General features: G+C 50.2%; 1 protein-coding gene across 3 annotated transcripts in view; it reads right to left on the bottom strand.

The window, feature by feature from the left end:
* Positions 1-1,461: 1,461 nt before the first annotated feature.
* DDX11 (DEAD/H-box helicase 11) overlaps positions 1,462-14,658 on the bottom strand; it is a 63,310-nt gene continuing 50,113 nt past the window's right edge. For 2 of the 3 annotated variants that reach the window (XM_075940737.2, XM_075940727.2), the window contains exons 15-26: positions 13,673-13,711; positions 12,870-12,990; positions 12,127-12,261; positions 10,176-10,288; positions 7,742-7,811; positions 7,247-7,350; positions 6,410-6,559; positions 4,947-5,015; positions 4,668-4,768; positions 3,802-3,886; positions 3,157-3,232; positions 1,462-2,652 (exon numbers count right to left, since the gene is read on the bottom strand). In XM_075940737.2, the coding sequence (XP_075796852.2) occupies positions 2,429-2,652; positions 3,157-3,232; positions 3,802-3,886; positions 4,668-4,768; positions 4,947-5,015; positions 6,410-6,559; positions 7,247-7,350; positions 7,742-7,811; positions 10,176-10,288; positions 12,127-12,261; positions 12,870-12,990; positions 13,673-13,711 (1,287 nt within the window). In that variant the 3' untranslated portion in view covers positions 1,462-2,428. The remainder of the gene's footprint in view (positions 2,653-3,156; positions 3,233-3,801; positions 3,887-4,667; positions 4,769-4,946; positions 5,016-6,409; positions 6,560-7,246; positions 7,351-7,741; positions 7,812-10,175; positions 10,289-12,126; positions 12,262-12,869; positions 12,991-13,672; positions 13,712-14,658) is intronic. The other variant, XM_075940743.2, reaches the window with a different exon arrangement.

The raw sequence follows: 14,658 nt of genomic DNA, 5'->3' as shown, positions 1-14,658 counted from the left end.
TGCAGCAGCTTTCTCTAGCCCACTCCAAGCTGCAGGTGGATTGCTCTTAATTAACAGACTCTAGCAAGAGAGGCCCAGCTGTTCAGTGAATCGCTTTAGTCAAACAGGCACTGTGCAGGGGTTTGTGCTGGCTGGGGAGAGTGGCACCATGTGACAAGCCACAACTAGGTAGAGCAAGGACTTTGAAAGCCTCCACCTTCTACTCTGTCAAGCCCCCATGCACCTCTGGTGCCAAAAGAGTTGAAGCACTAGGTAATATTCCAGGCCAGGCACAGTTCACACAAAGAGGAGAAAAGCCTATAACAAGATATTTATTCCCTCAAGGTAGTGGTTGGGTGAAGGCCCTCTATAGGGCCCAGTATCCAAATATGTGTAGAAGTGTACAGGCACAGTCATTAGCCCAATGTCCTTAAACTCATTTCATAGCTTTGAGTTACTGGCTGGCAAAAAGTAATCACTGATGGCTAGCAGGGTTCCTGGCAGCAGCCCACTACCCAGCAAAGCTGAAATAGCCAGGAACAAATGTGGTACAGTGCTGCACACTCCTGCCCCCATTACATCAAAGAGCTCTGCAGCAAAGCTGAGCACCTGGAGGAGACAGAGACATATGTAATCAAAAGCAAATGAAATAATGTGCTGCTTTAGGGCTAGGTCAGTAAAGGGGAGTAATAAGTTTTTCTCCCCATTTGCTAGAATAGCAACACAGGCCTTGGGGCTGTGCATCTTACCATTCCGTATCCACATTAGCATATAGGCCAGGAAGGAGGGGAATGGCTGTGCCCTCAGCTGGAGAATGCTGGCACAGCATCAGTGAGGAAATACAGAACTGCTCTCTGGGTGGGTAACTACAAAAGCAAGCCCTTAAGGTTTCGTATATTCAGCCCAAACAACTCCTGGGGTTGCATGCTACAGGCTCACTAAATATTCTTGCCTTCAGCAAGGTAGCTGGGAGGGGGAGGGGGGTAGGGAAGCAAGGCCCACCATACCTCCAGCTAGGAGTGCTGCCACCTCCTCAGTTATCCAGTAAGGGCTCTGCTACACACAGATTAACACCACACTGCCAGTAGACAGAGTTGTAACTTCTAGCAGGGCAAAGCTGGGGTGGCCAAAGACATTTTCACTTACTTACTGAATTAAGGGTATGTCTACACTACCCCCCTAGTTTGAACTAGGGGGGGTAATGTAGTCATACGAAGTTGCAAATGAAGCCCGGGATTTGAAGCCCGGGATTTGAATTTCCCGGGCTTCATTTGCAACTCCGTATGACTACATTACCCCCCTAGTTCGAACCCTAACTGACCTACAGAGCAGGTATGTGGCCACTAGAACACAGGCTTGACATTTTAGTTAATAGTGAAGGATGTAGCTTTCTCAGAGCTTGTGCTGCACTGCCCCCAGGAAGTCCACAGAAACTCTAGTTCCCTTAGGCCCTACTGCAAACAGAGAAATCAGCAGCCAGGGAACATTAGCCTGCTTTTTAATACTTTACATCAACTTGCCCTAATAGGCCAAATAGTAATACTCCTCCTTTGTTCGCTTCCCATCCAGGGGTAACAAAAAAGCCCAGGCAAGGTACCTCTGTGCAGAAGACAGCCTAATCCTTCTAGGGTCCCAGATCTAATAGGTGAGGGTGGCTCTTATTCATAGACTCAGAGCTGGAAGAGACCTCAGGAGGTCAACAAGTCCAGCCCCCTGCCCAAGGCAGGACCAATCCCAACTAAATTCCCCCCTTTTTCCCCCCCACACACTGTCCAGCCCAGCTCAAATGCACTAGAATCAGTCACTGCCCAGAAACCACAGGGGCAATAGCAGCTTTGGTCAATTTTCAACTGCAAAGTCTTGGGAGAAAAACACCTTCTCTTGCAGGGACAGCAATTTAGGGGGCTTCACTTTGACTTGATACAGCCAATGAGTGCCCCTGTACCATTCACCAGCACAGTCCTCTTCCAGCTCCTTCAGGAACCTTCTGTCCCATAACATGACTTCTTCTCTCGATGGAACTAGGGAGAGAGGAAATCACAGGGCATCATTCAGTTGTAGCCCCAGCACTTCTGGGGAGGAGGGGATGCAGGTCCAGGATGTATTGCTAGGGGGCAGCGTGGAAACGATGGGTGTTTAAAGGGGAATTAGGACACAGCAAATGCTTGGAAAAAAAAAATAAGCAGGCTACAGCAGCGTGCACAAAATGGTACTGATCTAAGTGCCCTGTAAGCTGCACGGCTGCACAGGCACTCAGGGATCTGTTCAGGTCCTAGCCCATGTGCTGATGTAAGACAAGGAGCTGGGCCAAGGGGGAGGGGGGAGGGGAGGAAGGAGAAGAACCCTCTCATGCCTGTAGCCCCAGAGCATTCTCCTGCATCCCAAGCCCTCATCTCCAGCCTACCCCTAGCCAGATATTTGCCACCCCTGCACCATCCCCAAAACACCACTATGGATAAGTGACAACAAAATTCATTCTATACACTTGGGAAAAATTAGAAGGAACACCAGTGCTGACCTTGCTTAGTGCTGCAAATGCAAGTCCAAAGGCAGGTTTGACCTCTGTTCTTTCCTTGATCCAGTGGGGTAATTTGTTGAAGATGGAGGGGCGTGCATACCTGTGATCTAAAAGCAGGATGCTAGCGTAGTCCTTCTGATGGCGAATTGCTCGCCCTGCATCAGTCAAAGGGAAACCTCAGTTTTATCACTGAATCCCTTCTAGTCTCTATTCTTATGGGCAGTAGATGAACCGCAGTCATGGGGAGGTTAGCCCTACCAGAGCACAACCCCCTCCCCCACTGCCCATTGTGGCCACAGGTTAGTGCCCTCTTGCCACCCAGGCACCAGAAGACCAGACAATGCAGCTCCAGGATTCCCATGCAGCGTGACCCCAGCCTGGACAGTCAGTCATGAGAGAACTGAACTCAGGCAGAGAACAGGGGAGGAGAGGAGGGGGGTCATACTTGGCTGTTTGGGCAGGTTTAGTCTCCCCCGACACCCATGCTCCTACCACATGGGTTGTATGTGCGGTGACAATTCTTCCCAACACTTTGTGTCCCATAAGAGACTCCTCTGCAGCTCCTCCCCACCCATTCCAGTCTGCCTATTCCTCGACCCTCGCTACCTTTGACTGCTCTCTCCGTACTCCTCCCCACCCCATGAAAGATGCCATCTTACCTATTGACTGGTTGACTGCTTTCATGCAGAGATTTTCAATCAGCATTTTGCTAGGCGGCTGGCTCACCGTTCTTGGCTAGAAGAGAGTAATGAGCCTCAGTAGAAGGCATGTGCAGCTCTAATCAGGAGTGCAGAAGTCAGGCACTTAGAGAGGTTATACATTCTTTGCCTCTGCTGCTGTCTCCTAACTAGCTTAGGGACTGATGCTGCCATGTAGGCCCCAGGTACTCGTAATAAAGAAGGGACCTCAAGGGGCACTACAAAGTGATGGGAACTTACTCACATGCCAGAACAAGGAAAGCACAGCTGAAGTGTGAGAGGGACAGTCAAAACTAACCAGCTTCAGGGCATCTGAGGGGGAAGGTAGCATCAATGACAACCCCCAGGGTTTCAGAGGCACTAGGAAAACAACAGTGAGCTGGGAATGCACTTCTCCATCTCTCAACATGGTCATCGCTACAGATCTAGCCCTGCTTAATCCATTATCCCTGCCCCCCCCCCCCCCCCCCCACACACACACACAAAGAGCCCAGGAAATCTCTCACCCCAGAGTGACTGACAGGCACAGAGAGCGCCAACTTGGTAATTCTCAACAGGAATCAGAAAGAACAAAGACTGAAATAGGTGTTGGGGCATTTCTCTTACCATTGTTTTATCAAGATAGGCCATTTTCTCCTGGAGTTCTGGGGATTTGATGTTGGGGTAAGGCATGCCCACCATAACAACACACCTGGAAATGGAAGGACACACACACACACACACAAACAGTTAGTGCTTTCTCAGAGTTACATACCATCTCATCCTAAATAACGGACAGGAATACTAGATTAGAAGGTGTTATCACTGCAATGCAATCAACTCTGGCATGACAGCGACAGCAACAGTGCACAGCCATACATGGCATGGGAATTGAGGGAGCCAGAGTGGGGATTCATCCCACGTAGTGGGCCGCAGAGCAGTGGCCTGTGAAAAGCGCTCTAGGACAAGGGTGGCCAACCCATTTAACAACGAGAGCTAAGACAGTGGCCGGGAAAAAAAAAAAAAAGCCTCCCACAACAGAATTAATCGAGCAAAAACAAAAATATTTAATTTTTTTTTTTTAAAGGAGGCTTTCCCTTTAAGACAGCCACCATCTTGGGTGCCATTTTTAAAGCCCCTCATCTCCAACCCAGCAAGCACAGGGAAGCCGGTGGGGAGCAGGGGCCATTGAGGGGGCGCACAGGAGCGGCATGAGAAGGGTCAAGAGCCGCATGCGGCTCACAAGCCACGGGTTGGCCATGGCTGCTCTAGGATATTGCATGACCACAACGGTTGAGTGTGTCTGCTTCATGCTTGTCTTCAGGCTCACAGTGTTTCCTGACACTGTGCTGGGCACCGTGCTCTCAGCCCTGACCTGATCACACCAATTCCTGCCTGCACACCTGAGGTTTACTTGAAGGTCTCCCACCCACGTCAGCAGAGAGGTGTGGTCTGATACCACCTTAGGAGATAGCAAACCAGATATTTCTTACCTTCCCAAGTCATCAGAGAAATTGATTCCTTCACTCATTTTCCCTCCAACCACAGAAAAGAGCAAGGCCCCCGTCACCTGGCCTCTCACCTGGCTGCAGCGCTGCACAAAAGAACCCCAATGACTCATGAGAAACTGAAGCCAGGGAAATTTCTGTGCGTTGGCATTACAGTGATCAGTCGGCACTGGACAGAGCACATTAACCACCCACAACACTTTTAGAAACACTCTCTTGCATTATGAGGTAATAAATGTCCAGCAGCCTGCCAACCCCGCTTACCTTTATGCACTTGGCGTACTCTGCCAGCACTTGCTCCACCTGGTTAGCTCTCTTGGGCTCTTGAAATATCTGTCACAAGCACAAAGCATAAGTTTCAGCAGGAAGAGACTAGATTTAATCATGCCATTTCAAAAAGTATTGAGAGAGGGGCCTAGAGGTATGTTACCATTGATCTCTACATGCTGTGCAACTATGAATGCTGGATTCGCAATGCAGACACATCCTAATATTACCCTGCTCAGCACCTGTGGGATCTAGCAAATCCAGAGTAGAAGCAGTGATGGCCATGAGTGACTTGGACATATTTCCAGTTACTGAGATGTTAACCAGGGTTTTGCCTTCATGGGTTCTTGCTCACAGATCTTTGCTCTTTGAGGAGTGGAAAGAAACTCCAAGGGGATGAAAAAGGAGGAGGGGGAATGAAACGTTGGGAATTCAGGTAAAAGTGCCTGAACAATGTAGCAGGAAAGTAAAATAAAGCTGGAAGAGATCTCGTGCTAGTATAATAATTATGTAACTATAGCACCTCAAGGCCTCAGGTGTGATTAAGGCCCATCTGTGCTAATGTGCTGAACTAACATTGTAAGAGAGTCTCTGCCAAGAGAGATTAGAATTGAAATGGGAGGAGGGGAAGCAGTGGTATAGAAAGGTGAGGTTATTGACAGTTCAACACCTGGGGGAGCTGCACCAGTCTGTTTCCCATCACACAGCTTTCTGAGGATTGTTTTTTCCAGCTTTAACTGCACAAGCAATACAGCTTCCAAAAACTTCCCTATCAGAGTTCCCTGTTTGAAAGGTTTCCTGATATTTAGCCACTTTTCTTCTGTTCAGTTTCACACAATTTGTACCATGCTCACAGATCCGAGACATAGGCAAGAATCATCCCCATTCTATGGAAGGGGCAAATTGATTAAGTGACTTAGCCAAGGTTACAGTGACAGACACAATCAAGAACAGAACATGGAAGTCTTTATTCTTAGCCCTGCGCTTTAACCAGAAGACCCATTCATCCTCCCAATAGACCTACTATGAGCTGAAAGCTTGTGTGTAACTGGCAGCATATAGCTGAGCCTGAGTCAGTCACACTATTCCCTGGACAGGGGATGTGCAGCCAAGTCTGGGGAAAGCAAATCCTCTGTAAGACCTTAATAACCTGCCCCTCAAAGCAAGGGTATCAGAGAGCAATGTAGGCTGCCTACTGCAGATGAAGACCATCTCTACACTTACAGGTGCCATGTAACAGCATTTAATCTAATTTAGATCCCAGCTCAGCGATCAGCTGCGTGGGAGGTGTATCATTTATTCATTACTGGAGGGACTGGCTGGATAAACACCCTCTCCGCTCTGCTGTGCAGGATACAAGAACAATTTGGAGAGAGAGTCAAGGCCTCTAATGCAGAGATAGTTGCTGGACTTTTAAACCTCCCGTTTACAGTAACAACCCTCCTCAGTTATGCAATTACCTTCTTCTTGGTCACCAAGCGGGTGAGCAGCCCTGTCCTCTCCCAGTGCAGATACACCTGCTTCTCGTACTCATAGGAGGGGAAGAAGCACACCACGCCCCCAGGGACCACATTGCACAGGTTACCAAGGATTCGGCCCATCTCATCCATCTGTGAGTAGAGAAAGGCATGGCAGTATCATGGCAAGCCCCAGCAAACACGGGTCTAATTCTGCTGCCCCGTCCCTGAGCTGGAGTATAAATTCCTCCCACCACAAGCCTTAGAACACTCGTGACCAACCACAGAGAATCAATAAAGCTGTGCCAGCTCACCAACAGTGGCCTAAAAGTTGGCTTTGGGGCCTGCAAATGAACAGGCTCCCTTTCACTCCTTGCTCGCCCCTGGCAAGCCGTAGTCCCCAGAGTCATTGTAAAGCAGTGGCTGTTTGGTGCTTCTATGACATGAGCTAGCAGGTCTCAATCCATTTCCCAGTGAATAGATGTCTGCTTCACACACCGGGGGCGATGGGGAGAGCTATCCATGAGCAGAGTTAGCTAAGGACTGAATAGGTCAGAGGACTGACGTCTCACTCAAAGGCTGCCACCGTCAGTGCTGTCTATCCAGTCACCAACTTTCGCTAGCACTGAACTCCCTTAAAATGGTTTAACAAAAACAGACCGCCATCAGCATGCCTGGCCTGGAGCCCCTCCAGAAGTGGACCACTCCCCTGCCAACCGGCACTCCCCTCTGGACTTATTTTTCCCACCTCAGAGCCCAGCAGAATCCCCTGCTCTGCACACAAAACTTTCCCTTGAACCATCAGACCATGTAGCTTAAGAACGAAACAGACGTGCTGACCATCTGAGGCAGATCTCTCTTCTGATAGGTGAACTCTAGCTGCTGGTTGGATGGACCGCTGCAGAGGATTATTGGCAAAATGTTCTCTGGAGGAATCACATGTCCTGATGACAAACAAGTAGATGGAATAAAAGCTACAGATGTGCAAGCTAACAGCAAGGCCCCTGCGACGGGGTCATATGCTCTTGGCAGCAAACGTGCACACTGATCTCTCTCGGTCTCAGGGAGTGCAAGCACAAGTCCTTCAATGCCTTGTCATGGATCACACCAGCCTTAACCTGGCTTGAATAATTTCCTGCCTGTTCTCTCTGGGGCAGAGGAGAAAGGTGCACTGTCAGCCAGAGGCAAAATGGAAATTGGTTCCCCTCTGCTGCTGTGATTTCCAGGCAGGATGTCTGGTAACTAGAAGGAGCTGGCAAACAAAGTCAGTGGCACCTGCCTGAACACCCAAACTCAGGGCCCAGCCAGAGAGAGAGCATGTGACCAGACACTTACCACAGGAGAACACCACCACCCTGTCAGCACCCACAGCACAGGACAGCAACTGTTCTCGGAAATCAGACACCTACAAACCGAGAGCAAAGGAGAATCAGCAACGCCCAAGTGCTCTCATCAAGGATGGGGAAGGGCTGCAATCAGCACAAAGCACAGGGCTGGGAGGGCCAGATGCAAGGGTGGAGGAGGAGTCAAGCCAACGATTGGGGAAAAGGACAGAGGGAAGAGATGTGCTGGATACTTGGTGCCTCTAAGACCCATAAACACAAGGGCACATAGAGGAATGAACGGACACAGTAATATGGTAGGTGCAGCTCTGGCCTGAAACCAAAGCAGTACCCAGAGCGATGCTCATTAGCAGGTAAATGCTGCAATTCCATGGCCAGCACAGCTGCCCCATTCCACGCTGCAATTAACATTTCCCAGGCCCTGAGGCAGGACCCTCTGCCGGGCAGGGGAGCCATTTGTTTCTAGGTAGGAAAGCAGAAAACCCACAAAGCATGGGCTAAAGCCGCAGCCAGTCCCCCCCACTGCTTCCTATGGCCAGTGCTAGTAGGTGCAGAGCAGGAGCGCCACCCTGTGGTCCAACAGCCTCATCCTATCTGTGCCATGCTCTTTTTCCACAAAGCTCTGGTCTGCCTCTGATCAGGGGCCTCTCTCTAGTACCACAGCACCCCTCTTCTACTCTCCTGCCTTACCATTTATGGGCACCAGACTCAATACCTTCCCTGAGGCTGGCTAGTTATGGCGGGGGAAGATGGATAACTGGGTACCACAGTCTCCGTGGGTTACCCCTGCAGTGCATAGGGGCACATCCCACAGGGTCGCTACAGCAACTGGATTTCTCACATGGAAGCCCCTCATGCTGGGATGCCAAGATTCCAGATCTCCCCCAAGCCAGGCTCATGCCAGAGGAGAATTGTGACTAAACCACGCTTTGAGGGGTGGGTAAGTTGTGACTTTCCTAGAGGGATATCAAAGGATAATCCCTGTTTCACTGGACACAGAGGCCCTACAGCCAGTACCCTCCCTTCTGTTATTAGTTTCCATAACAGCAAAATAGGACACGTTAGTCACTGCAGGCACCAAACCTACTAGAGCCCCTTAGGATATGTCTATGCTGCACTTAGAACCCGCGGCTCAGGCTATTATATCGTGGTGTAGGTGATGGGGCTCAGATTGCAGCCGAAACTCAGACCCTTTGCCGAGCTTGAGCCCAAATGTCTACACTGCACCTGGACAGCCTCTTAGCCCGAGCCCCCCTCAAGCCCAAGTCAACTGGCACAGGCTAGAATTTAGACACCCTACAATTTAGACACTCCCCTAGAGTCTTAGTCCCTTGTCTCTCCACATGGCTTTCCCTACTGAGAGCTGCAGCATAGGAGCCACTCGCTCTCCTCTGGTGTGACCATGCTAGTGGCTTACGCTCACCCAACAGAAACAACTGAGCTTCAGTAAAGTTAGATTAGCTAACTGGAATATCTGTCATAAACAATTACCTAACAGAACTGCTGTGGCCCCCCCCTCCCACAGGTGTACAGCAGGAAGGAAACAGGAATGTGCTGTCGTTGTATACACCTGCATACCATGGGAAGAGGGGTAGACAAAGCCTAACACGGATGGGTTGTGCTACTGTGACGTTACTGAAATCCTGATGTTTCTGGAAGGTCTTTCTGGCAAGATCAGTATTATTAAGTCAGTGAGAGGATTTCTATCCAGTGCTAGTTTTGAGCTGCACTCAGCCTGAGGGACTGGATCAGACCACACAACCAGGTGTCTGGAGGGCTGGGAGACTTGGCCAAGGACATCGCCCCTTTGGATAAAGGAAGGGAGATCGTAAGCCACGGCCAGGCAGACAGAATGGAGACATCACTCCGAGGGGTTAAAATGTCTGCAAGTGTTTGGGTGAGTAACCTCCTGGCACAGCAATGGGGGTATTAACGTTCCCATTGCTAGAAGTTCAAAATGGACAGCCTTTGAGGGAGAGGGGCTGTGCTAGTCTTGTACCATCAGGAATTGCTGATCATGTAGCTACCTCACAGAAACGGATCAATGGGACTTGCTTAGTGCCTACAGTGCTTTCCTGTGACTGCTGAGAGATGCAATAAAAAGCAATAAAAGAAGGGAAAGCAAAACACAAAGTCCCTAGGCCTCACACTAATATGCAGAGAGACTGCCACCTTTTCCCCGCAGCTCAGAGGATGGGAAAACTGATCCTTATCCTCAGCCGGATCACTGCAATGGCAACAGCATGGAGAAACATGCTAAAATGGGGTGGGAATACATGGTTCTAGTGTTGCTTAGCTGTTCATTAGTGTATTTTAAATCATCCCAATTACAGCAAATATCCATCTCCCCACACTGCTGCCTATGGATTGGCAGCAGGTGCCAGATAAACCAATTAGATCTTAAAGATGCAACCTTGCTCCCTCACCGGCTGCATGGTGCCCCCTGCGATGATCACAGCACGACATTCCTGCAGCACCTTGGCAAAATGTACAGCTGGATTCAGCAAGAGGAATTTGAGGCTGCTCTGAGCTACAGTGCCTGGGTGAAGATGACAGACAGACAAAACACCTATGATTAACAGCAGAGGAAATCCCACATTCAAAGCAGGCCCTGCAGCACTCTGCTCCTATCTAAATGATTTAGACCTGGGGGAATTCTGCACAAAATATTTTAAAATTCTGCGTATTTTATGTAACACTAGATGATCACTCCAGTTTAAATTATTTTGGTAATTTATTTCAAAATACATGTCAGCAAGTATGTCTATAACAGACACAAAAAAATCCCCACGGAGTACACTTAAACCCCAATGACAATTCAGTTCCTGATTCTCTGCCCCTATCCCCAGAGCCCAGCGGGGAGGGGGGGTAGGAAAGTCATCTACACTCTCTCCCCCACAAAGCTCAGCCACAGGGCCCCAGCCCAGACACCAATACCCCCCATGCAGAGTCCTGCCACAGAGCCCTTGCTGCTCAGGCCTCCTTCCCCCCCAAAAAACCCAGCCATGGAGCACCCTCCAGCCTAGACATCTGCACCTGCTATTCCCCAGAAGGAGAAAAAGCCTGAACCTCCACCACTCTGTCACCCCCAGTAGTATTTTTTATTTGAGGCTGGGGAGCTGGGCTCTGCCAGATCCAATGGCCCCTAGAGGAAGCCCACAGCTCAGCAGCCCATTTCTGCATGGGGGAAAAATAAATTATGCATAGAACATTAATTCAGTGCAAATTCTGCATTGCATGGTGGCACAGAATTCCCCCAGGAGTAATTGTTTGGATGTCCAGATCCAATGTCAAGTGGATGACTCTGGCAAGGTTTCTTCTGGAGCTTTATGGGAACCCTACACAGAATGCTCATCTCTGGGAACAACAGCAGAAGTGACACATTCCAGCTCGGCTCTTCAGCTGGCACCAATTATTTATGTTGCCCCCAGGACCCATGGTGCTGTGCGCAGGAAGAGACAGTCCAGTCTTCTACAGTGTAATCAAACAATCTAATTATATTTGCATTTCTAGGTCTCCCATCAGTGAGGTGAGTAGGTTCTAGCTCAGGGGTGGGCAAGGGGCTGCCAGCGGGCTGGATTGGGCCCACCAAGTCACCGGATCCGGCCCACGGCCACCTTGCCAAAACCCCTAGGTAGGGAGCGGCTCACACTTTAAAAAGCCAGCTGCTCTCCACTCTGGACAGCTGGGGAGGGAGATGTCTCCTGCTGTTCTGGTCCCCCAGCAAAATCTCAGCTCCCACTGGCTATTCTTTCAATTTCCGGACAATAGGAGCTGAAAATTTTTGCTGGGAGCAGGGGCAGTGTGAGAAGGCGTCTCCTTCTCTCCCGCTCATGTCTGGAGCGGAGTCACACAGAGCAGCAGCAGCCTTCAGCAGACAGTCTGACTCAGATTTCTGCAGGTAAGCACCTCCCAGCCAGAGTCTGCCCCTGGCCCTCCAGCCCCTCTCTCCTCTCTGACTACCTGCCCCAGGCCACCACCCAAACTCTCTGTACCCCTTTTCCCAGGTCACAACTCCCTCCCAGACCTTGCACCCCCTCCAAAAGCCCCTCCCCCAGGCCAAAATCCTTTCCTGCATCCATTCCCTCTACTAGACTATGCACCCCAATCCCCTGTCCCAGATCACAGCCCCCTCCTTCACCCAAACTCTCTCAGACCCCTCACTCCCTCTTGCACCCCAGTCCCCTATCTCAAGTTCCCTTCTACACCCAACCTCCAGCCCAGACTGAATACCCCCTTCACAGAAGTGTGGTCCTTGACCACTTGCCAAAATTTTGGAGTGGCTCCCCATTAAAAATTATTGCCCACCCCTGTGCTAGATAGTGGCTTTTAACGCTGCTTTGTTTGAGCCTCTTGGAGTGCTCTTCTCTCCAGTACCTTGCCGGTTGAGGATGACTCTCCCATCTTGATTTGCATTGGTGAGAGCAGAGAGAAATCCTTCAATCTGCATCAGAGGAGATGCCATCTTGTGCTGGTCAGCCTCAGCCTCCACAGGAGGGCACTGAACAGCAGCTGCAGGTCAAAAGAGAAAGGGGGCAGGCGAGAATCACCCAATCAGACCTTAGGTTCCATTCCCAGAGGAGTCAGACTCTACACTTCAAATTCAGGTTGAAAAAGTGATGGCACTCAGGGATGTGCAAAATCCACACTTCTGAGCACAGAAGCTATGGCAACCTAACCCCAATGCAGACACAGCTAGGTCAATAGAAGAGAGCTTCCATCAACCTAACTACTGTTACTCCGAGAGTAGAGTTCTGGTTAGGGACAGAAAACCCCTACCATTGCAATACACTGGACCTACCCTAGACGGTTATGCTGGTTTAGCCATGGTGCTAAGGTGACCTATAGCGTATACTATGGATCACGTTCCACTTCCCTGAGAAATGGAACGCATCTTTCCAGGTAAATAGCACCTACTCTGACAAACAGAATAGGTAGAGCAAGGAACCCAGGTTTCACCTTCCTCAAGGCCTACTCCTCCCTTGCTTCCCTAAGGTAGTTTCTGCAGCACGTCTCCCACCCTGGAGACTGCTCCGAAGCCAGGTTCTTCTCCTTGTCCCAGACAGACGCCAACTCCACAACCTCACTTCCTCCCCTCTTTACCCTGCATCTGCACTCACCTTCTTTGTCAGGCCCCTGATGGAGGGTGAGAAGGAAGTTCTGCAGTCCAGCCATCTTCTGGTTTTCCTTGTTAGTCTTTACAACAGTGGTGGCACCATCTCTCTCCACGAATCCAAAAAGCTGCCAATAAATAGCAGAATTACAAAGGATACAAGCACACTGACAGCACATCACATACAAAGGCCCTCACCACATGCTATGTGACACAGAAGCCAGGCAGTCTGGCATGGCCCAGTGCTTCCCAGTTCTAGCCAGAACCTTTTCACTCCCTTGAATCAAAATCTGCTGGTGCTTGTCCCTTCCACACAATGCAATCACTAGGGGTGGCATGTTTTACAGAGTTCCAGAAAAGACAGTGCAGAACTGGCACCAGTGAGAAATCCTTCTCATGTTTTCCATCCATGGGTAGAATAATTATGTTATGTGCACCAAGGCATGCGCAGACGTGCGGCACCAGTGAGAAATACAGGCTGCTGGCTATGGGAGCTGTGGGTGCTCTGCTAATCAGCGGGCAAGCACCTCAATCTCTCCTGGGTGGCCATCCAAGTGCTCAGTTGACAAGGAACACTGACTAGCACTCCCAGTGCCTACTAGCTGCAGTAACACTGTGAACATCTAACACCAAGCACAGTCAGGGACGTCTGCAGGGGCCATTTTATAAATGAGAAGAACACATAATGAGTGTCGCCACATGCCCAGCTGCTATGCTATGCTAGGCTCCCCTTCAAATGCCAGACTGCCCTGGTACTTAAACAAGGCTGACTGTCCTACCATGCTGGTTACGGAGCAGTGGGGACAATACCTTTTTGCTGATCAGACTTTTCTCGCAGTAGCGCTGAACCTGTGGGAGAAAGACGAGTGCACTTTAATACTCAGAACCCTCTTTCCCATCCTGTATCCCTCTCTCTCCACTAGACAACTATCCTGTCCTTCACCCCTGCCTTTCCCCAGTCTCTCCTACAAGAGTGATGCACACCATGGCCTCGCATGAGCTGTGCTTTATTACAGTTGCAGCTAAATGACCTGCTAGAGTCCAGAGTAAGCATGTTCTTTGAGCCTGAAGACTTTAAGAGCCCCTTTATGCCAATTAACAATGGGCACACCCAACACACTGCGGTCAGAATATTTAGGTACTGGGTATTTGATGGGGTGAATTAGGCCCTTCACTCCCTTACTGCCAAAAAGATCTCACAGCCCTGCCACACCCCACCCCTGAAAAGGGCAGCAGAATGTTTTTCAAGCTGCCCAGAGCGGTAGTGTGAGATGCAGCCAGTCACAGGCCTGCAGGGAGCAGCCAATCCAGGCCCATATGAAAGGAGTTGCAGAGCAGAGCAGTGTAGTTCTGTTGTGTTCTGGAGGAGCGCAGCTGGTGAGGGAGCTACCAGACCTCAGACAGAGCAGAATTGGTAGAGACCGGAGAGAGGAGGCACTCTAGGCTGCTGGCTGAGACTCAACCAGGACAAGGCCCTGAGTGAGGAATGTGCGGAGGCGGCCCAGGGAATCCTAGCAGCAACACAGCTTAGTTAAAGGGACACAGCAGACTGCTGCTACCTTTAAGATCCCTAGGTTGGGATGGGGAGTAGAGGGCAGGCCTGGGCTGCCCCCAACCACTGGGAAAGTGGTCTGGACTTCAATGGATCCCAGAAAGGGAACTGAACTCTTTTAGTGACCTAGCAGAAGAGTTAATGCCTGAAAGGTCCCGAGAAGGAAAGGACATTGCCTCCAGGGAGGGAGCCCTAGAGCATAGCTCAATGCTGAAGCTGAGGCCATTTTAAAGAGTGCCAGACT

The sequence above is a fragment of the Pelodiscus sinensis genome, chromosome 1, assembly GCF_052426305.1.
Source record: "Pelodiscus sinensis isolate ZL-2025 chromosome 1, ASM5242630v1, whole genome shotgun sequence".
NCBI lineage: Eukaryota > Metazoa > Chordata > Testudines > Trionychidae > Pelodiscus > Pelodiscus sinensis.
This window is presented reverse-complemented; position numbering and strand designations above follow the sequence as displayed.